At 47.6% G+C, this 16570-nt stretch overlaps 1 protein-coding gene across 7 annotated transcripts in view; it reads right to left on the reverse strand.

The window, feature by feature from the left end:
• Positions 1-16570, reverse strand: part of TTC7B (tetratricopeptide repeat domain 7B) — a 225405-nt gene that overhangs the window by 37987 nt on the left and 170848 nt on the right. For 4 of the 7 annotated variants that reach the window (XM_064486193.1, XM_064486190.1, XM_031454178.2 and 1 more), the window contains 2 exons: positions 14599-14649; positions 5932-6072 (listed from right to left, as the gene is read on the reverse strand). In XM_064486193.1, the coding sequence (XP_064342263.1) occupies positions 5932-6072; positions 14599-14649 (192 nt within the window). The remainder of the gene's footprint in view (positions 1-5931; positions 6073-14598; positions 14650-16570) is intronic. The other 3 variants (XM_064486195.1, XM_064486194.1, XM_064486192.1) reach the window with 1 other exon arrangement.

Below are 16570 nucleotides of genomic sequence, written 5' to 3' on the forward strand. Positions count from 1 at the left end.
GGGCAGCGTAGGGGTAGGGGGCTAAGAAGTACAAGCTATTAGGTATAAAATAAGCTACAAGGATATCTTCTACAACATGGGGGATCAGCAAGTGCTTTAAAATAACTATAAATGGAGTATAACCTTTACAAAATATAAATAAATAAATGGGGGGAGGGTAATAGCTCAGTGGTAGAGCACATGCTTTGCATGCACAAGGTCCTAGGTTCAGTCCCCAGTACCTCCATAAAAAAATAAAGGGACAAGAAATATCAATAAACAAATAAATACCATGCTGATAAAAAAACTGTTATTTTAATGGGTATTAAGTGTTCACCACCTGCTGAGCCCTCTCCACCCATTATCTTGTGCAATTGTCACAGCTGTCCTCATTCTGCAGAGGAGAGCACGCAGGACTCAGAGGAAGTAGGTCCCACTGCCAGACGGCGGAGGGATCAGGACTTCAGCTAGTCTTTGTCCAGGACCCACGTCCTTGATTGTACCGCACAGGCTCCTCTGTAAACCCCTTTGGCTGCTGGGACACCCCTCCCGGTTTCCTCCTTCCTCGCTGACAACTCCCTTTCTATTTCTTTGGCTTTTCCTCTCCTCCCAAACTTTTAATGTCGGGGGGCTCAGGTCTGGGTCCTGGACCTTTCCCTTTGCCATCAACGTTCTCTTCCTAGGCCTTCTCTTCACACCCCTCAGCTGTAAATCCCCACCTCCAAACTTATGTTCCTAGCCCAAATCTCAAGTATAGGCTTGAGTATCTGGCCACCGGCCTGACACCTTCACTGGCATGTCCTCAGGTACCTGACACTCCCAAGTTCAAACAGGGCTCTGGATTCTCTTGCTCCCTGACCCTTACCTGTCAGCTCCCTCCACAGATAATGTGCCCATCACAGATAATGGAATCACTAATCACCACTGACCTCAGCCCCCAACACAGGGTTCTCCCTTCTCCTTCATCCCACATCTAATCCATCAACAGGTCCTAGCAGTTCTACCTCGAAAATGCATCTCAGGGGTTCCCCTATCTCCACCCCCTGATGCTGCCTCAGACCAGCTGCCCCTTTGGTCACATGGATCAATGCACCTGACCTTCCCTTTCAACTGTGCTGCCTTCGGGGCCGTGCCCCACAGTCAGCGGGCGGGATCTTTTAAAAACCTCGCTCTGATCCTTTCACCCTCCTGCTGATGTCTTTCAATAGCTTTTCTGTAGAGATCTTGACCTGGCCACAGTGCGCTGGCTCATCCAGCCTCACCTCGGCCCCCCTACTCTTCCTCTCAGGCTTCACCCCTATGGCTCTGCCACCTGTCTAAGCTCAGAGCTCAGGGCCTGCAGGCCTGCCTGCACACCCGCTGGCCCCAGGTGGGGAAGACCTCTGCTCCCAGTTCTCACAGAGCCCACACTGGCCCTCCAGGGCACTCAGCACAGGGGACTGAGTGCTTCTGCAACTGGTATGTTCCACGTCTGTAAACTTCATGACAGCAGAGCCTGGGTCTGTGTTCTGACCGTGTGCTCCAGAACCTCACCCCGACGGTGGCCCAGAGACTGATGCTCACAGATACCAACCGTGCTCAATGGCTGAGTGCCCTCCCTGGGTAGGGGCTGGATTCTGGAGCCACACTGGTTGGTTTTGAATTCTGGTTTCTCCACTTATTAGCCGTGTAACCTTAGGCAGGTGACTTGAGAGTGGTGTCTGAAGATTCTTCATCTGTAAAATGGGGTTAGTAAGGGTATTTATACCTTATATGGCCTTGACATGGCTATGACAAGGACTAAACAAGTTAAGACACATTATGTCCTTGGAGTAATGTCTGATACATCCACGGTGCTTGGTAAACGCTAACTACCTGCCAGCCGTGGACCATGGATCAAGACGCCCTGGGCAGGAGAAGGGGCAGGGCTGGCAGGGCTGGCAGGTCTCATCCATGGAGACTGGCACTGTGTCAGGGCAGGCCTGACCCCCTGGGGACCGAGCGTTCCCTCCTGCAGGCACTCCCTGTGCAGTGACCCTCTCACCACCTGTCTGGGAGCTGTCTTTGTCTCGTCACGGGGGCCATGCCACAGGATTATCCCTTGACCCTGCCAGTGACGCGGCCTCGCAGTGGCTGGGAGGGGCCGGGCGGCGGGAAGGACACACGGGACAGGCCAAGCCCTGAAGGAATCTGTGAGTGTATCACGGCTTTACATTCCCAGCAGAAATCAGAAAATCTGATCTTGCACATCTAAGAATAGCCATTGGTTTCGACTGTGAGAGGTGCCAAAGTGAAAGCTGTAATTATTAGCAAGTAACAAGCAAAAATTATCCACCTACCACAAAGTCATTTTTAGCTGCCATCCCCGAGTGGAAAGTGAAGGATGGGCACCAAGAGGCTACCTAGCTGGGGAAAGGCTCTGGTTCAAGGTTGAATGACTGTGATTGTAGGGACTTCCGATGGCCAACCATAAGGTGTGCATTCTAAAGCAACTGCATGATTCCTAGGAAGGTATGTCTCGAGATACAATAAACAACAAACGCTCTAACTCCTGTCCCAGGGAGACCGCAGAGGCACTGACTTCTATTTGGCCTGGGTTTCCCTTCTGCAAAGTGAAGGAAAATAATCCTTTTGACCTTCTTTATAAGATGATGTATGCATGGATGGCATTGGGAGATAGTTGGAAGTTTTAGGAAAAGAGACCATAAAAATGGGTAGCTCCTTTCTGAATATCATGTGATGCCCAGATGCTATAAAGATTGATAAATGTAAAAAAAAAAATTGGCAACAACAACAAAACCCCAAAACACAAAGTTAAAATGGGGGCGAATATAACACGTATGATACAAGGCAAATTTCTCTGATACGTAATAAATGCTTACAAATCAAAAAGAGAGGCTCAGTATCAAAGAAGAGAAATGGGCAGAAGCCAGGAGGAGATAAGGGAAATATCACTTCCACCTGTCAGCCTGGCAAAGATCTACAAGTTTGGTAACTCTCTGTGTTATAAAGGACGTGAGAAAACGGGCATTCCCACCTTGTCGGCTGGAATGCGAACTGGCACGATTCCGTCGAAGGCAATGTGACAAAATTTATCAGAATTAAGAGGGCACGCCTTTTGATCCACCAATTCCACTTTGAGGAGTTTACCTCTCAGATACAGAACACTCTGCAGAATGATACACATGGATGCATCGTCTGTAACAGCAACATACTGGAAATAACCTAAACTAGTCAGTGGAGAACTGGTTAAGTTACGGTAAATTCATTCAGTGGATTTACCCTCAGATGTGCTGACAGGCAATGATCTCCAGCGAGCGTAACGTCTCTGGAAGGTGCACACGCTAACGGTGGTTGCCGAGGGGAGGAGGGGGTGACTGATGGTCAGGGATAAGAGGAAGCCTTTCACTCCACGGCTTCTGTGTCTTTATTCAAATATGACTTAAATAAAATTGTCACATAGGTCCAAGCAAACCAAGCAACAAAGTCCGCACAACTCATGGGGGTCGGCTGCCAGGTGTCCTGGGCCGAGCCTGAGGCACTGGCATCAGACGTGTCCAGGAAGGAGGAGGAGGCACAGAGGGAAGGGGGTGCCCAGGGGGCGGTCCCACCACACAGGAAGGGCCAAGCATCCCTGGCCTTGCTGAGTCTGTGCTCCCCGCTGGGCCTGTGGCTGTTCCCTCCCAGAGCAGCTGGAGGCTCAGGTGTCCTAGTCACGATCTCTTTGCCACTCAAATGGACACACAAATAGCCCAGGGACCTGTGCACAAAATAGGCTGGAAACCTGAGGTCGTCTCAGAGTGACGTGACCTGCCACGGGCTCCCATCATGAGCTCCCACTTCGCTCAGCTCACCAGGAAAAACAACGAGAGGAGACCCCCGGACGCCACAGAAACACCACAGCCTTGGGTGCCAGGCCTTGATTTCAACAGTTTCTTCTAAAGCTTGCAGCATGTACAGAATCTGGCAGCATGGCTGGAGCTGACGATGGACGCAGATGTTACCTGGTTTCCATAAGTTGTCAAAGAATGTGGGTCACTGCTGTTTTGCCTCCCAGAGCAGCAGAGCTCAAACCGCATATGGTAAAGCCTTATAGTTCAGTGGAAGCTTGTTTTAGGAATTCCTTCTGAATTTACCTCTTCAAAGACCACATGAATATATGATACAATTCTAATCAGACAAAGTCAGGGCTTTGAAGGAGCCAATGTGGCACAAAGTCTATAAAGATACTAATTTACTCCACTCATTCATATTATACAAGCACGATGCATATTCTGCCCAGCGTTTACAAGGCAGGTATGACATCCGCTTTCCAGGATTCAATTCCACCAACTTGGAGGATGTTAAAAGCCACACCCATCAGCCAGTAGTGAGAGCTGTGTTCTGCCCTGCAGGCTGCCACAGCGAGGAATGGCTATTAACCCGAGCACTGAAAATTCAAGGATCGCTCCAAATGGAATCTTAGCCCCCAAGCTCATCAATGTTCCTATAAACAGCTACAAAGTTTCCTCCAAGAGTTACAGCAGGTCACGCCAAGAGGAACAAAGTGGATAACTGAGTGAGGGCACCAAGCCTGTGGGTAAAGCTGTCCTAGAGCTGAGTGACCCTCACTCAGGTCATGAACTTTCCCAAGACACAAGCAAGAGAAGCAATGCCTGTGAGGTCAAGGGAGCTCCTTCCACCTGGAAGGATCACCTTCAGCCCTTCTGGTGCTTTTAGACATTGGCGCTTCAAAAACTTGACTTCATCCCCGTCTGCAGGGCAACTCTGCCCCTGTGCTAGCCTCACGGGTTCGGCCAGTCTCATGGGGCCCAGGCACTAGGGCATTCTCCTCTTTCTGTACTCTGCCATCTCTGCCCACGAAGGCGACTGAACAGGGCAGGCGCCAGGTCCTAGATGGGGAGCCTGGCTTCTCTGCAGGAGCCACAGGGGCAGGCACTCCTGCTGCTTGTGCCCTTGCAGTCGGCCCGTCTAGGACCCAGGGAGAGGCCGAACACTGGAAAGCGTCTGCACAGGAGGAACGATCAGCACATTCATGAATCATCCCTCTTTTGTACTTCTGCTTAGACGAATATAATTTGTTAATTTACGGTGGTTGTTATGGCTCAATTAAAGATGCCAACACAGACGAGGCTGGCGGAGCTTGGCTCTGTGACACGCCAGGGCCAGGTACATCCAACCGTGTTTCCTTACACAAAGGCCTGCCGGCGGTTCCGAACAAGGCTGAACGTCATGCAATTAGCCTTGGCAAAAAAAGGAGTAAACAGATGGACGATGGTGGATGACAAACACTTGCCCGGCCAAATCTGGGCTTTTACCGGGCACCCTGAGAATCAAGCTGGGGAAGGCCTTGCAGGTCAAATGATAAAACTGGAGAAACAGAAGTTATCTTTCGTATGGAACTATAAATACGTAAGCACATCCACAGCCAGCATCTGCTCCGCCTAGTGGGATGCTCGTGGCTAAAATGCCTGCGTGCCGGATTTATCTGGGGGATTTCTGGCTCTGCAGGAGCAGCCATGTGAAACTGGAGGAGGGGCAGTCATACCTGCTTTCTGGGCCAGTTTCCAGTTCAGCAGCTGCGGCTCCCTGCCTCCCTCTCTGTGGATTACCAGGAGCGCCTTCAGAGAGGGGAGCAGGGACATACCAAACACGGCCCCTTCCCGGGCTTACATAAAGACATCTGTGTCACCAGTACACCTGTCCCCTCTCCCGGGGTCTCTAAGGCTTCGCCGCTAGGATGTCCCAGGCTCTGTGCTCATCAACCCCAGGAGATGGGTGAGGAAACTGAGGCTGAGAGGTGAAGCTGTCAACTCAAGTCTGCACAGCTGGGAAGTAGCAGATCTGGGATGCCAGGCTCTGCTGTCCCCCGCAAAGGAAGTCTGGGGCGGAGATCACTGGCCCCTGCTGGACCCCACACTGCAAAGGTACCCCCCGGCCCAGCGGTGGGAAGGGTGAGGGGCAGAGCAGTACCTGCGTGGAGCCAGATCTGTGCCAGTGTCATCCAGGGGTGTAGCGGGCCCTGCTTGGGGGTGCTGCTCTGCAGAGACGAGGCCACTTCCGACAGCGCCTGCTCCACTCTGGAGGCTGCTACTGATGTGGCGTGGACAGAGCCTGCGAGAGGGTGGCGGGGAGATGGCGTCAGAAGTGAAAGGACAGACCCAACCAGCCAACCACCCGCACACCCAGCCGCCCCGGCCCCACACAGACACGCATTTGAGATGGACACACACACCTTCCCCACGAGGCTTCTGAGTTTCATTGCCCATATTGGCCACACAAGCACGATGGCCTGGACCCTTAGTTTCTACCCTTCGCTTTAGCTGATCTTTCAGTCACAACAGAGCTATGCCAAGTGCTCCCTCCAGGAGCTCAGTCGGGTACAGCCTGAGCATCAGGGGCAGCGGGGTTCAGCTAGTGCACAGCTGTGAGCACCCCCGAAACGTGGCACGAGTGAAGTACTGCAAAGGGAAGCCATAAAGGACCCCTGTCTGGGCCTAAACCTAGAAACTTCCTGGGGGTGAGGAGAGGAGTCACACTTGCTTCCCAGGCTAGTATTCGGAGCAGATGGAGGCCATTCTCAAGATAAACCCAGCAACTGCCCGTTTCAGTCCCTGGCCTGCAAGGGATTTGGAACCATATTCTAGGACATGACTTAAAACCTGTAGAAAAGGCACACTTTTGCCCTCTGTATAGGCAGATCTCCATCATCAAGACTAATCGGAGGCTAATGGAGGATAGGTTAGAGCAAAGAGACCTGGGGCCCAGAGGCTGCACCTGCCTCACTCTTCCGTAAAACTCACTGTCCTGGGAGGCTGAGGGATGCAGCGGACTGAGCACACTCACTGGTCAAAGGGGTCTGGCCAAAGAACTTCTACCCAGAAGTCAAATGAGTCAGGTGACACGTTCCTCTCCACGCTGACCTTCTAGAGGTCCTGGGAGTCAGAGGCCACCTCCTGAAAGAGGCCACCTCTTTCCAACATTCGGTCTCGGAGGAACGGTCTCAGCACAGAGAGCAGAAATCTCAGTTATTTCAAGTTTAAAACTGTTATTCATTTTCACTGGCAATGTTCTTAATTTGTAATTCATCATAAAGTGTAATATGGAGATAAACACTCCAACTCTGTCAGTGTTTAAAATGGTGATAATATAAAAAAAGAGTTATACTCTGGATAAGACAGGATTGTGAGCATAAAAACAATTTCTGCTGGGGCTTTGAAATGCACCACAGTTTATTCATTTTTAAGATTATTTGCAGCGATAGACCATAGGGCCATCCATACTGTGTTTTGACTGTTCGAACAGTCAAAGGAAACATGGATTCCTCAAAATACACTCAGCTCCTTCTGTGGAGGATTGGTGGAGGTGAAATGCAGGAGGCGGATGGGACCCAGACTGAGAATCTGGCTTCTGTGGATAATCCACTCACAGACAGGGCCCATGAGGACGAGTAAGAGGAGGGCGCCTCTGGGGAGGGACCGGTGAGTCCTCCAGAGTGACTGCTGCCCCACAAGAAAGAGGAACTGGAGGCCCAGTTCACAGACACTGATTGGTACCATGATGATGCAGGAAGTTCAGTGAAGTTCACTGAAGAACTGACCTTCCTTAGACAAAGTGTGTCGGACTACTAAAAAAAAAATCTAAAATGATTAAAATGCTGTTGGTTTTTTGGTCTTGTTTTGTTTTTAAACTTTTTATGGAAAATTAATATTTTAAGTTTGATAACAAAGATTTGATGTAGTTTCCCTGAGATTTTTAACAGCAACTATCGGTAAAATAAACAAGGTTGTTGTTGCTACGTCCTGACATTACCAAGCTGTTACCTTCCCACAGACTACCTTCGACAGTGGTTCTCAGCCTTGGCTTCACGCTGAAATCACTTAGGGACTGAACAAATCATGATGCCATAGCTATACCCCAGACCCACAGAATCACCGACTCCAGGGGCGAGGCCAAGCACCGATTTGTGAATCGCCCAGGTGATTCCAATGTGCAGCCAAGACTGAGGCCTACTGATCTGGAGATGGGAAGCAGGTGGTACTCACTGACATTTGGTCAAGAAAAGCCCGGAGGCATCCTCAGCACAGGCCAGCCAGCTTGAGCAATCCTGCTTCCCTGTAGCCCAGTGATCTGGGGAAAGAGTTCTGGGAAGATCTGGTTCTTAAGAACAGTGGTTCTCAGAATCCTCTTGGTCTCAGAATCTCTTTAGACTCTGCAAAGTTACTGAGACCCCTCAAGAGATCCTGTTTACATGGGTTATATCTATTGACATGTTAAACATCAAAACTGAGAAATGTTTAAAATATTTATTCATTCATTAAAAAATAACAATAATAAACTACTGCTCTAGAAAAATTCTACAAATTTTCTACCAGGTTCTCTGGCTCCTTTGCTACAAGGACTTGTGACATTTGGAGAGGCTAATTTTGCTTTTTGGATTAACTGCTTTGTTTGTTTTGTTCAGAAATGAACTAATCAGAAGTAATGTCAAAGTCCCTTCTCTTTGTGACAGCTACATACAACTAAATTAATTAATTCTTCACATAATAATGTTTCACTGTGAAGAAGGTCTGGCAAAGGATGATGATGGTGCCAGTTATCAGTTTGATGATGGGGTTATCAGTTCTAGTGAGCAGGGCCTGCTTCGGGCATCTGATTTGCATTTGACGTGCATTATTTCATTTAATCTTTAAATAATTCTTTGAGGCAGGTCACAACGTTATCTGCATTGTTAAGACGACAAAATTGACATGTAATGAGGTTACGTGATTTCCCCAAAGTCGGACAGCCAGCAGGTGGCAAAACCAGGACTCAAACACTACTCTAACTCCAAATCTAGCCTCTAAACCCAGCTCTGACACCACCTTCTCCAGGAAGGCACCTGTGAGCCTTCCGTTCCTTCTCCCTACCACTCTCGTGTAGAGTTAGGCCTTGGGTCCTTAGTGCCCTCTATCACCCCTGGGTATGGTTATCGCCGTACAAACCACACTGTTTTACGTTAAAGCTGATGTAACTGTCTCTCCTACGAGACTGGGTGGTTTTGGAACAAGGAACCATGCCCTCCATTTAGGTGTTTTCAGGGGCTAACAATGCCAGGCCCATGAAGGGTACTTGCTAAACGCTTGCGGAATGAATGAATAAATGATGGACGAATGAGTGCTGTCAACAGACATATCACTGTATGAAATTCGGAAGAGAGTGGCCCCCTTTTGGGGAAGCATCGCTGTGTGCCCTGTTCTCCTTCCCTAATGGCTCAGAGGCCAGAACCTTCCCTGTCTCAAGGGGCTTCTCAGCGTGGCTGTCCTCACTTCCAACAACCTGGACGAGGATGATGGTGGCACGCAGCTGGATCAACACCGCACTTCCCTGTGGACTTTCCCCGGCTCTAACATAACTAACCCACTTCAACATGGAGGGTAACTGAGGTTTATCGGAAATAACCGTGCCCTTCCTACAGTCCCGTTTCACACGTGTCTCACAGGGGAAGAGACCCATCGCGTTCTGAACTAGGGATGGAGGTCAGAGCATTCAGTATTTATTAATAATAGCAGGTGACTTAATGATAATGGTAAAATTATTTAATACTTAATGTCTACTATTCCTGGCAATAGCACAATGTATCAAATTCTTCCACTGGATTAGAATTTGGAGGGAAAAAAAGGGATAAACATCATTATGAATCCGAGTGTATAAATCTGATTACAAAAATATCAAAACAACCTGTATCTTACTGTTTCATAGGACTGAAACGGTCAGGGCCAAAATAGATTTGGATTGATGTAGGTAAACAACTAGAAATGCTGGTTCTACCCAATAAATTTTTAAAGCAACGCTTTTCTTTCTCACCAAAGCAAATGTATTCCCACAGCGTGCATGGGGGTTAAGAGGATTATTCCCCTAAGTGAAATGGACAAATTGAGGCTTGAGGAAGGAATTAGAGGGAGGAATATAAGACATATTTCTAATTTGAAATCCAAGACTCTGGAGAAATAAGCTTCTGAATAATCAGATTTGTCAGGTAAGCCAGGGAATGAGTCTGGCCGCTGGGTATCTCTTATTTCTCACATGAATTCAAGAAGCACTTATCCCTGTCATAACCCTGAAGGACGAGCAGCTGCTGCGCCCCACCAAGCCCCTCAGTCACAGGACGCAGTGGCTCTGAAAAGCCACTGCAAAACCAACTGAACTGAACCGACAGCTGACTCAGGCAGGTGAGAGCGTGCCCTAAAATCTGACCTAGGTTCTGTGACCTGATTGCCCGAATGGTCCGGGGGGCAGAAGATGCCCTGGAGCTGAGAAGCTCTGAATTTCCTCTCACCTAATGCCCAGGAGAAAATGTCATCTCGGACACCTGAAACATCAGCAAAGTGCCACGTGAAGAACTGTCCTGATCCCTAGATCCAGGGTTTCCACCTGGGTCTCCCTTTGGACCACCCTGTGGGTGGGATGGGTGAGAGGGGTGATGACAGAAGAGACCCCCAGACCTCAGGAAGCTCTAACTCCAAGCTCCGATCCCCTCCAGAGGATTTCTGCCCCTATCAGCTGCTAAAGCCAGTAGAGAAACCCTACCACAAGTAGGACCCTGGGACCAGCCTGCTCAAACTGCCTTTGCAGGTGAAGCCTTTCCCAAAATCCTTTTTCCAAAGCACGCTACACCTGTGGTCAACTTCATGTAGACCTCGAATGTTGCAATCACACGTGGACCCTATTTCAATATTCAAAGTTCATCATTAATCAGTCATTTGTTAAGCAAAAGGCACAATACATGACGTGGCCTAGTTACATTCCATAGCCCTGCATCTTCAAGAGCAGGGTCACTGAATGCACGAAACGCATTTGTATTCTAGCCACTCTTCTGACTGATCTGGTGGCATTAAGTAAACTGCAGCCTGAAGAATGCCACCTTCCCTCTCCCCTCGTATCTTCACAGCACCTAGAAGATTAATAGGTCTCAGATGAAACCTGCCTGCCTGGAGACTTGGTGAGCATTACAGTCCAGGAACAAGGGACAACTATGTTACATGACGTGTGAAAAAAATCCTCAACCAGAGATGTCAGTGGACACACCTCATGTGTGTTCTTTGCTTCCCAGCCCTGGAGAATTAACTCGGAAGCCTCGCGGGCATGACCATGGGAGAATGTGGAGCATGTGGCCCCAAGTCCCACCTCTCTGCTTGTCACCCACACTCTCTCTGCCTAATGCTGCAGCAGCAGGTACCTGCCCTCCCCTTGTTTTTCTGGAAAGAAACTGAGCGTGCAGAAATTACCCGTTGCTAATAAATCTCCATACTTATCTCCCCTCAGTCCTGAAATGATTCAATATTATCTGTCAATAGTTTATTCAGCTCCCAGTTCTTAGAAGCTGTACCTCTCAAACAATTACAGAATAAAAAAAGCAGTGGTTCCCCTCCTTAAGGACCCTGCACACTAAACAGCATCTGAATGACTAAGCATTCTGCCAGACAGCTTTGCTTAAAAATTTTCACTTTTAACAGGAAAAGGATGCCTGTTTCTCAAGATAGGGTTTGGAAGGAAATTAGTGCAGTCCTGCAGACTGCTGGCAGCGCGGTGACCTCCTCACACCTGCCCCCTGCGCTCCAAGAGCCAGCGTGTCCTCGGGGCTCAGGAGCTAGTGATGACTATCTCTCCTTTTCTGAGGGGGAGGAGAGGTGTGGGAGCCCACTCTCACCTCAACACTCAGATTAGGCATGTTTTCTCTGTACTTTAAAAAAAATATTAAACATCTCCCCTCCCCCCACCTCAGGTTGGGACAATTCCCTTTTTGCTGGAGGTGGTCCTGCTTCTCCGAGGCGGCTGATTTGGGGTGACGGGCTCCTCACACTATTCTGAGCTCCGTTTTACATTTTAATTCCCTAAGTAAGTGGCCACTTCCCCTCGTAGCAAGTCCACCAACGTGACGGGGGCACAGGGCTCTGATGGCTTTATGAGCCACCGCCTGGCTCTACGTAATTCCCCATCGACCATGAGGCCTCCTGCTTGTGGGTTCCGCTGATAAATAATTCTGGCAGCCAAGCTAGGAGATACTTCTCTTTTTCACCGAGTGAAAAGGAGACTAAGACAGCCTAGTAAATCCGGACAGCCAAACCCTTGGTCCCAAGACGAGATCACAATTTCCAAATGACTTTAACAGAATATCAAGCACAGTTTAAACCTGACAGGATGTGTCTTCTCCTGAAAGGGGAAAGTCCTTTCCAGGGAAAGCTTTAGGGAAGGATCCCATTAAGGAAGGGGTATGTGGTCACCAGTGGGCATGCGGGGGCAGCCCAGTGTGCTGCTGGCAGGGTCAAGTGGTCGCACGGAAAGCGTGGAGGGGAGGCGTTCTCAAGCATGCAGGGAGATGCCAGCGTCAGAGTGAGCCGAGAGGTGGCTCTGGGCTGGAGACAGCACCTTCTGAAGGACTACACTGGGCAGATGCTTCCACCTCTTCAAACCCTCCCCGCTGCATATTCATGAGGCCCTGTCCCTGGACCGAAGTGCCCTTCTGCTTGGGGAAGGCTGTCAGTCTCTGATGCAGCCGACGGGAGGAGCCTCCCAGGCTTGGGCGATGGTCTAGTTACTGGAAACGTACTCAGCTTCTCTCTGATGGCGATTTATCATTGACTTGTCAATCTGCTAAATTCCACCCAACCTTCTTTAAAGAAAGACACCACAGGACTAAATAAAGAGAACTAAATTAATTTTAATTAAATTAAAATAGCAAAAAAACAAAAGGTTTATACTTGAATTATTAGGGCTGGATTTTTTAAACTGCCACTCCTCAAAAGAGAGATTTTTTTGATCTACAGATAAAAATTTTATTCTATTAAGCAGGAGCAGAGGGTGAAATTCACCACCTGACTAGTCCCTTCCTGAGCAAGACAGATATTTTTGAACATTAGAAAATGCAAAGTCAATAATAAAATGCCAGCCATCATGGAAACAGAAAAAAACTACTACCTTGGCTCTATTTCTCAACCTTATTTCATTTGAGAGGTGTGTGTTTTTTGTTAGTGTTTATTCCCTTCTCCTGGTTCCTAAAGAGCGTAGCAGTTTCACCAGAATCGGTGATATGAAAAATGAACCACGCTTTGGGAGTAGAGAATAAAACAGCAACCCACATTTTTCTCTAGAATGATGATTGCTGGAGGCTCATGAATGGGGGCCCCTGGGGTCCTCAGGTCTTAGGAGTGAGGACAGCGTAGGGGGTGCCCCGGACGGCTGCGTTCCTGGCTGGCTGCTGGGCTGCAACTCAGGGAGAAGGGCACCTGACAGAGGCTTGAAATCAGGATGAGCTACCAGCAAACCATAAAGGTGTGTGTGAACAGAATAACTAGTAAACGTACATCTGTACAGATGAGGAAACGAAGGTCCAGGAAGGTTAAATGAGTTGCCTGGGTTCCTCTGCAGAACTGGCCCTTGAACCTGGGTTCTTGACCTTCCAGAGAGTTGGAGCTGTTTTCATGGAAATAAAGTCCCTTGTATAAATATACCAAGCCTCACTTTAACCAATAAGGGCTGCTTGAAGATTTTAATGTACCCTGGCTTTCTGAAAATCAATTTTTTTTCATGCATTTGAGGAGCCTGCTGTTGAAGAGGAGCCTGATGTTGAAAAGGAGCCCGGCAGTGAGACCTTTTTTCGGAACAACCCTGATGTGATGACGATACCAAACATACCTCTCTGCTATTGTGGACTTCCAAAAGCCAGAAATAAAGCCACATCTAGGCCGAGCTGGACTCAGAGGGGAAAGCAACGCCCTAAGGGGTAATATTTGCCATAAACAGTAAAGGTTCAGGTCGTTCAAATGCACTGGATCACCACGTACATTAGCACTTGCAAAATGCAGTCCCTGGAACACTGATGCTACAGGGTGGAAAACATGACATAGCTGGGAAACACTGGGTCAAAGTTCAGAGAGTCCTGAATCTATTAAATGGCAGGACTTCTCAGAGCCTTTAATGTGCTGATATGAACTGTGAGTCTCTAAGGAGATGCACTATTTCCCCAAAAATATCTGACCAGAAAAAATTAGTGATCTAACAAACGTCCTTTGGGAAATGTGATAATCTACTAATGCCTTAAAAGCATACTTAAAGCACTAGTCCTACGCCCGAGGAACTGCTTAGTCTCCTTCAAATTTTGGTAGAAGTAGTTTAAGTTTTATGATGCCTGTTTAGCTTACTTTAGGAAAATTAATTTTTAGAGTTTTTCTAGGTAGCAATAATGGTTGAACTAGAAAGGAATTTCAAGATTCAACTGGTTCCCTCTACCCTAGATTTAGATGACCCACCCTGGGGAGGCTGGATGTCTCGCACCTTTGATCGGCCCTGGTGGGGCTGCTGACCCGTCCAGTGCACGCCCTTACTCGGGCAGTCTTCCTGCCATGCCTTCTTCTGTAGTCCTTCCCAGACCAGTACTGCCTCCTCAGTATTTCAACCCAAGCGGAGGCAGAAAGCATTAGAATCTCAGGAGAGATGGCCCCAGGGGAGGGAGGGGTTAGCAAGCAGGTGGCAGCTGCATGTCCAGCCATCACGCCATCTCAACATTCCCAAAAACCAGCAGCCACAACACACACGGCACGGTGGAGGGAAGCGTGGTTCTGGAGACCCTCAGAAAGGTTAATAGATTGGTAAACTACTTACTAACTGAAAAAAGGGAGGGAAAACCATGAAAGTATACTTCTGGAGAGTTGCCTTGGAACAACAAATCAAACCAAAAATTAAAACCAAGAAACAAAACATTTGAAAAATCAAAATTCAGGCTAAAAAAGCAAATGGAGTTCTAATAACCTTCCAACTGTAAGCCTGGCTTGTCTGGAATTAGATTTCAATTCAAGAGTGACACATGTTTTTCCACTAACAATAATTTTTTTTTAAAGCAAAGAAAGGCCAACTGGGCATTCCCCTCTGTGTTTAAATGTTCACTCAGCACATGAAAGCTGACCAATTCATGTAATGTGTTTTGTTTCCAGGGCAGGAAATTCCAAAGGGAAGGGAAAAATAATCAAACAAGCAGTTTTCAGATCTTTCCACACATTAACCCTAATCATGACTCCAACAGTTTGTAGGGTTGGGCTAGTTTTCAGTCCTGTGAAGTCAAAGGATTGGAGGGAGAAATTCATAAAACTTCAGGTCTTGGCCATCTGTCCTAAAGGAAAGTGTGGGGATTCAAATTCACTACAATTTAATCAAGAAATTCTACATTTACCAGTAATGTATGGTACGTTTTCCTTTCTCTAACTAAATGTAGTACTTAAGGGGATAAAGATCCTTGGGCACTTCAGTCTTAGTTAAAACACCTGGTTACTGGCTACGCGTTCCCTAGGGATGGAAGATGACTCACAGTTTCACAAAGAATAAACAATTGAGCACGCTTGGTACAGAATACATTCCGCAGAAAGCCTGGTAGGAGCTCACTTTAACACTTGGCTAATTAATCTGATATAAAGTGCCTTACCAGAAGAGCCCGCACTTCAATCTTCAAAGGCTTAACGGGACTTAGGGCCCCTCAGGATGCAACACGATAAATACTGGCAGGGTGTGGACGTAGGTGGTTTGTTATGCAAACAAGAGTGGACGGGGCAGTGGGACCATCTAAGCAGAATGGTAAGATCCCATTTTAAGACGAATAAAACTGGGCAAAAGTCAACGTGAAAAACAATTTTTCTGGAAAAACCAAAGTTGGCAATTGCCCCTAGGCTCTGTATTAAGGGAAAATGTCTATTTTAAGAAGTGGATTAAAAACAACATAGGCAGTTTATAAACATTATCTTCATCTTCCATTTCATAAAACTGGGATTGCCATTAAGGCTGAGTTCAGAACACTTAATATGCAGATAAGTCAGGTCAGAGTGTTTCTTGGTTTGAATGATTTATTTTAGATGGTAGCCTCACTTCTGCCCAACTGTGTGTGTGTGTGTGTGTGTGTGTGTGTGTGTGTGTGTGTGTGTGTGTGTGTGTGTGTGTGTGTGTGTGTGTGTGTGTGTGTGTGTGTGTGTGTGTGTGTGTGTGTGTTTTAACACAGCAGGTTATCATCCAAAAGATGAGCACATTAGGGAAAGTAGTTCTTTCTGGCAGCAGCTCCCCTTATGAGCTTTTGTTCGGCATATAACTGAGCGTTTGGAACAAAGATGAGCCCTTATAAATCATGGATATAGAGATTAAATTTTCTGGCAGTGCTGCGGATAAAGTGAACATTAAATAAATGAGTGAAAGACCAACGGTGGATTTCCTGGGGACATCCATACTGAGGTGCCATTTAAGGACTTTACCAACCAGTGTTTCATTTCAATACAGGGGTCTTTCTTTTTTTTCATTGACAGGTCCCAGAATACCCTAACGCAGACTTTCAGATTTCCATATTATTTAAAAGCAACATTAGATTAAAATACTGTTCAATTTCCCTGCATAGTTTCATGACACAAACCCTACACTTTCTTTCCTTGCAAATGGAAAACAATTTATAGCATTGTTTCTCAAAATGTAATATACAACCCACTGGCACTGGAATCCTGAGGGCATTTTATAAATGCAGATCCCTGGGCCCCACCTCAGGCCTCCTGAAACATAAACTCTGGGGGTGGGGCCCAGGGGATCTGCAGTTTTCAAAGCTCTC

The sequence above is a fragment of the Camelus dromedarius genome, chromosome 5 (genome assembly GCF_036321535.1).
Source record: "Camelus dromedarius isolate mCamDro1 chromosome 5, mCamDro1.pat, whole genome shotgun sequence".
NCBI classification, from domain to species: Eukaryota; Metazoa; Chordata; class Mammalia; order Artiodactyla; family Camelidae; genus Camelus; species Camelus dromedarius.